We start from the raw sequence: 13,451 nt of genomic DNA, 5'->3' as shown, positions 1-13,451 counted from the left end.
TAATGATTTTAAGAACGATGTACTATAACATAGTCTTTCATGCAACCCTCTCCATTTATAAACCTGAATAAGCAAAGAACAAAGTATAGACACGTTATGTTACATATGTCAGAACTAAACTGAGATAGAATAACAATAAGAGACCATAATACGGGAAAATTATATAGGTTAAATATATGAATATTCTAGAAAAGTATGGAAACAGAACTTTTTCTACTCGAAACAGAAGGCAGATTATGTAATATATAGACTAGTTGAGTAAATCTCAGTAGTAAGAATTAAGATATTAAATTATATCAAGACCATGTTAAAATGAAAACAAAGTCTTTCATAACAATCTCATAAAAAATAACGTCATCAGGGCAAACATTTCTGTTTCCGTACTTTTATAGCATTGTTGGGGACGTTAGATCCCCAGAACCCACTTGGAAAAGGAACTTATTTTGTAATTTTATTTAGAAAATTTGAATTTCTTTGTTTTCGCGCCAAAAACGCTCTTTTCGCGTTCATGTCCTAATTCGCACTTGGGAGAATCTTAGATGCCATTGGTCAGTTGTGTCTTTTAGTATGCTGTTTTGTAACTCTTCCCAAGGACGGATTTATGCTGTATAAGTACGTTTTGATTTGCGTTTGTTGTTATCGCTCGTTTCTGGCTGTTTGCGGAATATACTTCCTATATTCCAAGCTTGGACTTCTTCCTTGAGTTAGCGGAGTTGGGACGCATCAATTAGCTAGCTTATTGTCTTTAGGTCACCGAGTCTTTGGTCCATTCGCAGTCTAAGTGTACTCGTAACCGCTTCAAGCCTAGCAAGAATATTCATATATTCCCTAATATGGTCTCCTAATATTATTCTATCACTATATTTTGACTCAGTTTCTTTCAGATGTTTCTGGTTTAAAGTATGTACATTTGTTTCGTTTTAATCAATAAAACTGTAGTTTTAGGTTGTAAGCAGCTAAAGAGAATCCACGAAATTAACGAAATTCATAATGTACTGGTAAGATATTTGTTCATTCTTTACTCAATATATTCTTACTGAAACTTGATTGTATTTCTATAACTCATTGGAAGACGTTATACTGAATCAGTCAAAAATAACAAATAAATCCCACTTTTCAGGTTTTTAAAATAGATACATGCTTCATTCTTCTAAGTTACAAAGAAATTCTTAAACAGTTATCGAGTATTAGTAGACTGAAATGCAAACATTTTCGCTTATACTTGAAAGAATGTAATCCGTTCTCTCTGTTTGTAGATATGATTGTCAAGGTTGGATTTAACAGTTTCAAATAAATTGAGCATTGTGTAGAAAGTTAGTAATAAATATATTATTCGTCATATCCCGATTCGGTTGTTTGTTTACCCTAAATGAGCCGCTAACATTGAGACACGAAAAGTCGGAAATACGATTTTTCTACTTGTTCTTGGTGTTTTATTCTAATCTGTAATCATCTTCTTTGAGATCTACTATCTTCATTTATTTGGATGACGGTTCTAAAGACAAAGTGACTTCAAAGTAGTAGTATATTTGCATCTTTACTCTGATTTAATTTAGTCCATTTTATCAACGAACCCTTATTTATTCAGTTTTAAGTCGTGCCATTCTTGTGATAAACTTATGATACTCCCTGGTCATTCAAACTGCAGCAGATGAACTAAGTCTTGAATTTACAACTCAGTAGTTAAAGTCACGTTTTTTTGATCAGTAAGAGGCCACTCACCTGTTTTCACATAAATAAAAAGTGAATCTAATATTCTGTAGATGTATGTTAAAGTAGAGGAAAATTTAATGACTTTATATGATCAGTCGCCTGAGCTAATGTACATAGTGTAACCGTGTAACAATTACTCTCAACCCAAAACATCACTTCAAAGAATAACAGTTAGTATCATATGGAACCGTTAGGTTATCAGTCAGTTTTTAAGAAACCATTGTAGCTTTCAAACTCATTTATCATCTATCATATCAATATAGTTATGACGCGCTCCAAGATATGATTATGTGAAGAAATGTGTTATTTGAAATTACAAAATGCAATAAATGACTTATTGTACTTTTATGTTTGTTATCTTAACGGATAATCTTAGCACTTCATGAATTATATTATCGCTATTGTTCAAATATTTCTGGGCCTCCTAAATGAATTGAAAAGTCAAAAAGGTTAGGAATAATTTCTGATGTTAACTGATAAAAATCATTTAATTGTTTAATAAGATTATTATTTGCAATTGGGTCATGAAAAAGTTAATAACGTAATGATAAAGTTGTTTTATTAAATTATAGCAAATCATAAAAGTGATTTTATGAATATTGAAGTAAATATAGGGAGTTCGGTAACATTGCCTACAAGCCCATACTCCATTACCTTACCTGTAACCATTCAGCCGCTACTTGAATGATAATGTATATTTCTTATATTTAATTGGTTTAATCAGTTTAAATAATCAAAAAAGAATAGAAATTGCAGAATCAAACAAATTGATTCTATTTCAGGACTTTTTATCACCTCTGTACAAAATAAAGTTTTAAAAAGCAAACTGAATAGAGACAAACTCCTTTCATATAGTAATTAATGAAGTTGAGGTAGACGTTCGAAACAACCTAAAAAGTCATATTAAGACAAACCTAGAATTAAGCTAAGCAAATATTGTTTTTTATTGAAGAAACCAGTAACATGAAGTACGAGAGGATGAAACTAAAAATGCTGGGAAGCTTAAAAATAAAGTGGATTCATTTTGGTTTACAAATCTTGTTTTACCTACTTTTTTAAATTTTACGTGATGTAGCAAACTACTTATTAGTAGTATACTTCTCCGACAAGATTTCGTCTATGATAGTAAAAAATTCATAGTTCACTGGAAATATGTGTGTGTACAGGTTGCATAAAAGATATTTATTGCTTTGCCATTGGTCCCGTGATCTTATTAGTTTTCTTGGATACCTTTTATCTGGGTTAGTTAGCGATGAATGTAAATCGCATGTTCAGGTGGTCAACAATTAAGTTGTTCAATATTCCATGATAAATAACAAAAATTTACAGTCTTGATATTTCCACTCGTGCAAATATATATTTTCAAATCGTGGAAAGCAAGTGTCATTATTGAACATCCCACCGGAAGCTACTTTCATATCAGCTCGACAACTGTGAAAAGAACTAGAAATCTATTCCTCATGCAATTATTTTATACGGCTTCTTATTTTTAATTTTTTCAAATCATTTACATTATCTGTTCACGAGGTAAACATCCCTGAATCGGTAGGCAACTGTCAGTAGTCTAATTTCAGTTAATTATTCATTTAGCTTGGACATAATATAATGACATCGGTTATATTTGTCTCACTCCTGCTATTCTTACTGTTACCTATAAAAAGTAGTATTTCGTGTATATTTGCACTCACAACTTTATCTGCACTATCGGTAGGAGTTTTATTTATTTATGTACGAACATATTATAAGCTATCTCACTAGATATCATAAAATCACCTTCATTCAGAATTGATGAAACATTGCGTCATTTATGTATATATATGATGTTACAATTTGGGTTACAATAACACTGGATCTAACAATTTTTTCTCCTTAGACGATTTCTATTGGGATATGAACTCCTCACGCCGATGATTCAATGTTACCAGTAGCTATAAGCTAACTATATTCTGAATAATTTGTTAACGATTTTTCACTTTTTAATTTATACAATCATTTCAGTAAATATAAGGTGTTCAGTAGGTGATTCAAGTGAGCATTACAGTTGCTTTCAACAATTTTTCAATATTTTTTGATCAAAATGTATGTTCAGATTTATCCTCAACCTATAATTTTCTACAAACATAATTCATTCTGAAAAATTAAGGGATTCATTTTTGTAGATGATAAATGTAGGCATAGTCAAGTGATAATTCATCTATTTTACTATTAAAAATATACTACAATATGAAGCAGCTTTCACAATATATATTATGCATTAGTAAATGAGTGGCTAAGAAAAATGCTCCACACTAGTAATTATTTACCTAGTGAATTTATGCTTAAAATTTAAAGATTGAATTTTGGTAAAGCGTTTAGAATGTTCATCAGCTTATGGTATTAAAAGCTCGTTTTAGAAAAAAAATGACAGAAAAATTACCTTATCACCGAATTTGCTAACGATTTCAATAAACTAACCACATTTAACTTCAGAAAACGTGTTACAGATGAATAGAATGCTCTGGTACAATATAACAAAACATTTATTCATTAAACGACTTTATCAAATACTTTATACTACTACTTAATAGTTAAACGAATTGTTTATATTATTCATTTGTCATAGCTTTGTACAATAAAGCAGTGAAAATTGCTGTGAAGTCTGATAACTTTTAATTATGCACAACGTTGTAGAAATCTTTCAGGCCAAACAAGGTATTTGTTTATTTATATAATCTTAAGCTTAATAAGCTTAAGTACATTCTTAATAGATAAACAGAATAACGTTCTTATGTAATAGGTCATCTTTTCTGCAATCCTAGATTTCAGTGCAGCTCAATATGTACTTCTTTCTCAAAATAAATGTGACTTCCATGAAGTTTATAATTCTTTTAGATAGAACATTTTTCCTAGATCCTATGGAACCTTATTTTACAATCTGTAAAATGCATCAATATCGAAAAGATTCTCATCTTAAGTCTGTAAAGTGTTGTTGTAACGTTTTTGAAAAAACGTCTATTCAAAAATGAAACCAAAATTCTACAGCGGCTAATCACTGAAGAGTTAATTATAAAAGATTTATGTAACTCGTATTGCAAAGAGAATCCCGTCGATTAGGTTAGTGAAAAATCTCAATCAGAACTATATCTAAGCTCAGAGATCATTGGTGGCTAGCTCCAACCACTTGTCAGTCAAACGTAGTGCATACAACGTTGATATATATAAGATGATGTTGTTCCAGTAAAGTTACTGTTGATGATTACTCAAGAATAAACAACGTAGTATACCACTTCTTATTGACATCTAAGTACATTTATTTCATAAATGGAGAAAGCCTAACAGATTCACACTCATCTTATTGACATTTGAGACTAGTCAGATTAGGTGACATACCAATAATATAACTGTTTATCTGAATGAGAACTGTTTATTGTCAAATGACTCTGTATGCAAAATTAATTATAAGTGAAAAACAATGGATTTCTGTAGTAAATAATTCCATGATAGAAAAATATTTTTCTATTCACTATTTAAGAAAATATCCTACATATTAGTTGTATCAAATTTTAATTAATTAAAGCCTTTTTGAATGGAGTACCTTTTACAAAGGAAAAACAGAAAATTCTACATTTCTTTCTTGTTATGAGAACCTACTGTCTAGTTGTCTAGAATAAAACAATATCAAAATAATTTGTGCTTTGATATTTCTCTTTGTGATCTGTATGGATTGCGTAGAAAACATTCATAAGAATATAAGCAGTGGAATCCAGGACGCGCGTTTCGTCCCACTAGGGACTCCTTGGTTAACTACATTCTTGAATAAAAAGAATCATCATTAGTTTTACACTATGCAATACTTTATTATGTAGAGAAAAGGATTGAATTTATTCATCATGCTTTACGAACTGCTTATACCTCTTTCATTTGTATTAAATATAATTCATCATCAAATAAATTTTCCAATTTAATAACAATAAATTGGTAGAAGCTTACAAATTAAAAGATTTTGTGAGCAATACTGAGAACTTTTAAGTCATATACTACTTAACGAACTTGCTATGTGTACATATATGACGAAACACCTGTTCACTTCCTTCTAATTGTAATTTTCTAGCTGATGTCATTTGAGAATAAGAATAAATTATTATTGCATGCCTAAGAATACGAAATACTGAATAGGCTTCTGTAAATAGGACTATTTAGTTGGATTTTAAGTGGTTTAGATTATCTCGTAGTTGTTGTTTTAACGGAATTCCGACAACTCTTGGTTGACATATTTGCATTTTGTGGAAATTGCCTCAATATATCCATCATGACGAAAGTTAGTATAGAATAGATTTAATGTGGCTACCAGTCAAATCCAAGATTCATTGTTTCGTCTTACTAGAACCTCATTAGCCGGATACACCTGCAACCCAGAGTTGGGTGGCTCTCTGAACTCATTAGCTAAGTAGATAATGAGATGGTGTTTAAGGTGAACATCTCTGTGTTCGAGTTCCGGAGTAGATTTCAACTGTGGGATGCAAGGACATTCAGCCAACGAGTTTCAATAAGAACGAATTTCATGTTCCATCTTTCACCGATAAACAAATCACATCTATCATTATAAAACTATTTAGGTTTCTTTGTTTTCCTCAAACTTCAATTATATCAATAAAAATATATACCACTATAAAATTAACAAAACAAATGAGAACAAATTAAGTTTAAAATAATAAGATGTATTTATTTCACCGCTTTAAATATTAGGCAAATGTATTGTTGTCTTAGACTTCTGACTTAATTGATTATATTGTTGTTTAAATGAATGATCATCTGTATTTTGGCGCATAAAACGTATAGGGATATGTAATGGTGAATATGATGACAAATTTAATAATGATTTATAATAATTTTCATTTGTAGATTCAATTGTATTTAATAATGATGTTGTTGCAGGTGTTACTGTATTCATTGTTACTGTTGAAGATGTTGTAGTTAATGTAATTGTTTGGGCTACATTTGGCATAGAAATAGATAAATTATAAAATCCATGATTTATTGCAGTTTTACCGGTTAATGAACCCATTGAAATTGTTGTTAATGCTAAATTTGAATGTGTTGGATGAAGTTGTAAAGTATGATTGTTTTGAACAATTTGTGCGTGATTTGAAAAAATTGGTTTAAGTAATGATACTGGAGCATGTGCTCGTGAATCACCAAACATATTATTACTACTTATTGAATTAGTAGTGCAAGTTACCGCAATAGTAACAGGAGTTGTTGAATTAAGATTTGTTGCTGTTGTTCGATAAAATGTTTTGTGAGTAGAGATCAATGGTAGAGGCTAAAAAAAGGTCATTAAATATGAAGATTATAGTAATTTCTTTTTATTAACAAACTGCTTATTTAAACAAAACATTATCTATACATAAATAAGAACTTTCGTCAAAGAGCAAGAACAAAGATTCTAGCAGAATAGCATGAATTCATTTTATTTCGTAGGTTCTCGTCAGTTGCTTACAACCTGTGATATTTAAAAATCATAATTGCATAATGGATTTAAATTGCTTACAATATTCAGTAAGCAATTTAAATCCGTTATGCAATTATGATTTTTAAATATCACAGGTTGTAAGCAACTGACGAGAACCTACGAAATAAAATGAATTCATGCTATTCTGCTAGAATCTTTGTTCTTGCTCTTTTCAAAATGATAAAGGGAACTATGTGTATGAACTTTCGTCAAAATTTGAACGAATAGTTTCACAATATTTGGGCGCCGAGTTAATGTGAGACATTAAAGAGGAAGAATGTGTTTGTAAAATCTCAGCGAAAGCTTTTTTCCTTGAAAAAGCTTGGACCAGATTGCCAGGCGAAACGTCGGAATTACTTCAAATTCTTTCACTGAGATTTTACAAATACATTCTTCCTTTTATTATCTATACATAGTTATATTATTATAACAAGTAAGCAAGATGCTTATTATTAAGTTTCCCGGTTATTTGTTATAATCAGATATAATTGTTTCCAAACATTTGTTGTTTATTGATTAACTAACAATACACTTCAAATAAGAAAATGTGATTTATTAAACTATTAAATGATGATAAATCGATTTTATAACTTCTTCCTATATCACTAATAAATTACAAAGAAATTATAAGCAACTATTGTATTCTAGACTTTCCTTATCAAATATTCTATTTCATTATTAATTATATCTTTATGAAGGTGGAAATTTAAAAATGTTTCCTAATATGTTTAAACTTATATCTAATCTCACTTGGTATTGTTTGGCTTGTATCTTCCCATTGAGGTTTAAGACTGCAATTGATCAGTCTGTTATTGGCATATGTGCATACTGTGCGTATGCCATGATATTGCCTTAATTCACAAGCTTTTTGTAAGCAATGATAGATAGTGGATAGGACTCAATAGCTGAATGGATAACGCGATGGCGTTTGAAGCGAATGGTACTGGGTTCGAGTCCCAGAGTGAACATCAACTCCGAGATGCAGGTACATCCAGCTGACGAGTCCCAAATGGGACGAAACGCGCGTCCTGGATTCCACTGCTAGCCACAATCCATCTTTGCTTATATCTAATCTGTTCTTAGCCTGTACTTTGTAAACTTCAGTAGTGGTTGGAATTTGTTATCAAAAGAATATCGATTGATTTATGCATGACATCACCTAGGTAGTAACAACTACGGAATAACAACATATTCTTGACCGTTGTGTATTTTTTCTTGATGATACTCAAAATGTTTTCGAAAGACTTGTAATATCCGCAGAATTATTCAATCTGGAATATTGTTAATTATTTGAAGAAAATTAAAAATAACTGAATATAATATCCAACGATACACATTTCCAGTTCATATACTGACTAGTGGAGTTCAATCCATGTCGGGTGTGAGACAGTTATTCACCGAACACAATGGACGAAGAGTTGCATAAGATCATGGATCAGTTGAAGTTAGACATTTACACCGTTGGATGCTGGCTCAGTGGTTTAGAGGCTAAGCGATCACACTCTTGACAGAGGGTTGTGAGTTAGACTACCACTCATGGAATCGTGGATGTGGACTGTTGAGGAGTTCTATACTGGAACAAAACGGACGTCCAATGTTTCCAGATTTTTATTGGTAGTCTATTTCAGATTGACTGGTGTATTTTACTGTTAAAATACTACTATTTAAAAATACACATACTCATCCTAAAATAATTGTAAAATACGACTTACAAACGTAAACATTTAAAATATCCTGAAAAACTTAAATCTTTTAAGAAAGAAATAAAATTATCAATAAGATTGTTTGTTTTTCCTACAGAACATCATTCAGCATATAAAACACAACAATAGTATTTCACAATGTTGTAAGATATTTCTTACTGTGTATATTCAATTTCTTTTTAATCCATAGACTTTACTTAATAAATAGTAAAGTATGATTTCATTCAATTACCATTAATAAATCAATATTTATTAAGAAAACCATTCCCTATGTTATCTAGGTAAAACTAAGTACCTTGAGATGATGGAGAAGATTTGTAGCTCAAATGGATGATTTTGATGGAGTTTTGTTCTCTGAACTGACCAAACCATCCAGCTCAAAGAACAAAACTCCATCAAAAAACTAGGTATCTTTATCCAATATTAATTTTTTGCCAAAGTAATCAATACTTTTTCATGTACTAATAAGAAACATTTTGATGAGTTTAAAGTAGACAAATCTTATGTTATTATATATATATATATATATATATATATATATATATATATGTGATTTAATTTATATTTAAACATTCTTCAAATGGATTATCTATAGTCACTCCCATAGTCAAGAAAACGAAGTAAAAGAAGACGGATATATTTTATTGTACGCCCAAAGAATTCAAAACTATTTCAATCAAATGACTCATTTTTGTTTGTTTTACAAAGACACCCATGGTATATTAATTTCATAAAACAGTTTCTATCAGATAATAAATGAATAGAATTGATGAATGAAACTTGTAAAAAGAGGGTTTGATAGTTTGCGTGTTTCACTATGAAATACTATTTATTCATTTGTATAAAATTTAAGCAAAACAATACACATTAATCAATAAAGTTTACGACTAAATTTAAACTAACTACCTTTTGATTTTATGGGTTCAATGTTTAAATAAATTTATCATAAATTCTAAATAATAGGAATATTTCAATTTTAGCTCAGTGATTGCTTATATGTTAGCTCTTTCTATTGTTTATCTACTTCTAGTATATTAACATCATGTAACATTTTTTCTTAAAATCAAGATGTTGATGGTTTGAATTGTGTCTTTAAGGTCGCTAATTACCACGTGATTTAGTCGTCAATGGAAATACGACCTATCCAATGTTAGTACTATGCCAAACCAACGATATTCGACGGATATGGACAGTCTAGAGTCCTTATTGGTCCCTTGATCACCTAATCCGTCCAGTTGAGTTCAGAATACTAATAACAGCTTCCACTATGTGAATCATTTATTTGAAACATACATGGTTTATATACTAGTCAAACAAATCAAATCACACCATAAAATGGGAAACAACATCTACACGAGATCAGGCCAAAATGTGGCTGTGGATGTAGGAGACTGTAGTCAATAAACTGAACATAATTCAGGAACAGTAAACCGTATAATAATAATAATCTATAGGTCAAAATGAAGATTATAGTAAGAGAAATATAGATATACATAATCTAGTTATTGAACAGTCATATATATATAATATTAGTCCATTAGTAGATCTCAGAAGTTACCCGTAGTTCAATCTTTACTAGGATATAACAGTTTGTATTTTACTTGGAACTATACCATAAACAAATTATCCAAGTATATGATATAGAATAGTTTAGAAATAACATGATAGGTGAGAATTATCATGCATTAATGTACGATTACGTAACATTAAGAAATATGTTTCTAATACATCCTTTATCCATTTAATTATAAACATTCATAAGAAAAAAATTAGTCTTAGCAAATTAGAACAACAATATTAAACAAGTTTTGTAGAACTACCAAGAATGATATCTGAGTTTACATTAATGAAACTGAAAAGAAGATTAGTTCGTTACACTGAGATTTTATTTTTAAAAATGTGAAAATATCCCTACTAGAATAAAACAGCGGTTCAGTGCTACTTTATTTTTCAACAGCTGTGTAATTGAGGTCAGGTCCCAAATGTAAAACAATAAATTAGCAAGTACATTTATTCAAGAAATATATAAATAAATACGAAAAAGAGAACTCAACGAAGAAAATTTTCTTTCGACGAAATCATTTACTTAAGCTGTACATTCGTATATATATATATATACAGAGTCAAAGGAATTGGATCGAAGGGGTGTCGGATCAATAATTTATGCACTACTGAGGCACTGGCAGTTCAAGAACTCAAGCCCGAACTTTGCGTGCAGAAACGATTTGTCCAACCTCTCACCCTTCCTTGGACCTAATCCCCTTAAAGGGTATGTTTCTGTTTTCGTTTTTTCTGCACTTTCATTTAATTATTATCGAATATCTTTTTTAAAATTATTATTTTGCATTTTAAACTCTAATCAGTTGTTATTATTATTACCTTATACAAGTTTTCTTGATTATTATTCAGTCTACTATGGTGACACTTGTGTTTGTCATTTTTTTTCATATCTGTCAAATGGACAATTATTTGACCCATAAATTATTTTCATCCTTACCCCTTGATTAGTACGTAACCTCATTTGTTATTTAGTTTCGAATGAATTTTGGTGATGCAAATTTTTTCCAATCTCCTATAGACATATATTTTCCATATAACTATATATACGAATGTACAGCTTGATTATATAATTTCGTCAAAAAGAAAATTTTCTTCGCTGAATTCTCTTTTTCTTATTCAATGACACTATGGGATATTTTAATTATATAAATATATATATATTTAAAGCAAAACAAATGATTTGACATTATTATTCACCTTTTTCACAATAGAATCCCATGTATTAGTTGGTTTCTGACTAAATCCAGGCATTCGAACTCTTGGCTGAAGTGTTGTCTTAAATGGATATGAAACTGGATTGATAAATTTATTATTCCCAACTTTAAAATCAATTTTCTTTGATGAATTTTCAATTCCCATTAGTTTTTCATTTTTTAACATGATATTAGAAGATGAACTAAATTCATTTATTACATTGGTCCCTAAATCTATAAGAAAAGTGAATATACATAAAAAGAAATATAATAATAAATTGTAATGTTAATATTTGAAATATAATGAAATTTATTGTATTGCTAATATGTCTTGTTGGATTGAACGCTACTTGTTATATCTGGTTGTCACTGATTGTTTTGTCAGAAAATGCTTATCACTTATATTCGAAACAAGGGACCTCTGAAATTCCCACGATGCGAAGGTAAGAATACAAAGACTAGTATAAGTGATGATTTATTAACCCCCAAAACACGATGACAACAATCCTAGCCGGAAATATACTCATTTATATATTGATTGTACGCACACGTTGATTAATAATTAAGATGAAATCACATGTATAATAATACTCAGTTATAACAAATCACTTGCTGAGCATAGTTCATGTCAATTAAATACAAGATTATCGTATATTATACAGAATAAAATATCATATGGGAAAACAAAACAAATACTACATTGAGTAATCATTACATTGAATCATAACGGAGTTAATCTTGAACAAAACTCATAATGAGTAAATCAATCGAATTTTGACTTTTCTTTCCATCATATCAATTGTATTGTATGCACTAAATGGATGAGTGGAGATGGGGATGACGAACTTATTTTGTAAATAGTTTTTGATATTATTTGCATTTTCAGAAGGGGTTTGTGGAGATTTTAGAAATTTTCACAGATTGAAATCATGAGTCAGTTGAAGCTAGACCACTGCTGAGGAGTCCCATACTAGGACGAAACGGCCGTCCAGTTCTTCTAGGTTTTCACTGGTGGTCTAGCTTCAACTGACTCATAATTTCAATCTGTGAAAATTACTTGCATTTATTTTGTTAATCTTCACAGTTTATACATTTGCCATAAAATAATTGTTTAGGCGCATGGCCTTGAACACACTTTCATCCGTTGTGTAACACTCATAGCATGACACACGCTATTAACTGCTCGCAAATACACTACTATACACCTGTCTCTCATTCTCCATTACCTGTGGTTATGATAAATGAACTTTGAAATATCTATTATCTACATTTATAGACTGAAGCCACATTTACACTATATTCTACGTCTGGCTATACTTATTGGAACCATAACAACCTCACTGGAATTATTAATTATCTATAATTGTGGATTCTGGTGCCAAATGCAACTCGAACACGCACAAGCCTGCGGATTTAAGTAACGCTTCTAAACTTTTATTTGTGTTTACAACTTATAACATATATTATAACATTAACATTTGGGTGTAATAACTTTATTGTTATTTTTGAGTTATGTTTTTTTGTGTATAGTAGTGTATTTACAAGCAGTTAATAGCGTGTGTCATGCTATGAGTGTTGCACAACGGATGAAAGTATGTTCAAGGTCATGCACTTAAACAACATGTACAATCATTTTATGGTAAATGTATAAACTGTGAAAATTAACAAAATAAATGCAAGTATTATCAAAAAGTATTTACAAAATAAGTTTGTCATCCCGATCTCCACAGATGTTCTACTGAAGTTTGTAACTACTAAACAATATCACTTTAATATAAAATCAAATCATTA

The 13,451-nt window shown here is 30.1% G+C and overlaps 1 protein-coding gene across 1 annotated transcript in view; it reads right to left on the bottom strand.

Moving 5' to 3' along the window:
- Positions 1-6,394: 6,394 nt before the first annotated feature.
- Positions 6,395-13,451, bottom strand: part of CDKL1_2 (Cyclin-dependent kinase-like 1) — a 40,118-nt gene continuing 33,061 nt past the window's right edge. Inside the window, exons 11-12 of the mRNA XM_051214472.1 lie at positions 11,665-11,894; positions 6,395-7,015 (exon numbers count right to left, since the gene is read on the bottom strand). Coding sequence (XP_051067649.1) covers positions 6,428-7,015; positions 11,665-11,894 — 818 coding nt within the window. The 3' untranslated portion in view covers positions 6,395-6,427. The remainder of the gene's footprint in view (positions 7,016-11,664; positions 11,895-13,451) is intronic.

The sequence above is a fragment of the Schistosoma haematobium genome, chromosome 2, assembly GCF_000699445.3.
Source record: "Schistosoma haematobium chromosome 2, whole genome shotgun sequence".
Classification (NCBI taxonomy): Eukaryota; Metazoa; Platyhelminthes; class Trematoda; order Strigeidida; family Schistosomatidae; genus Schistosoma; species Schistosoma haematobium.
This window is presented reverse-complemented; position numbering and strand designations above follow the sequence as displayed.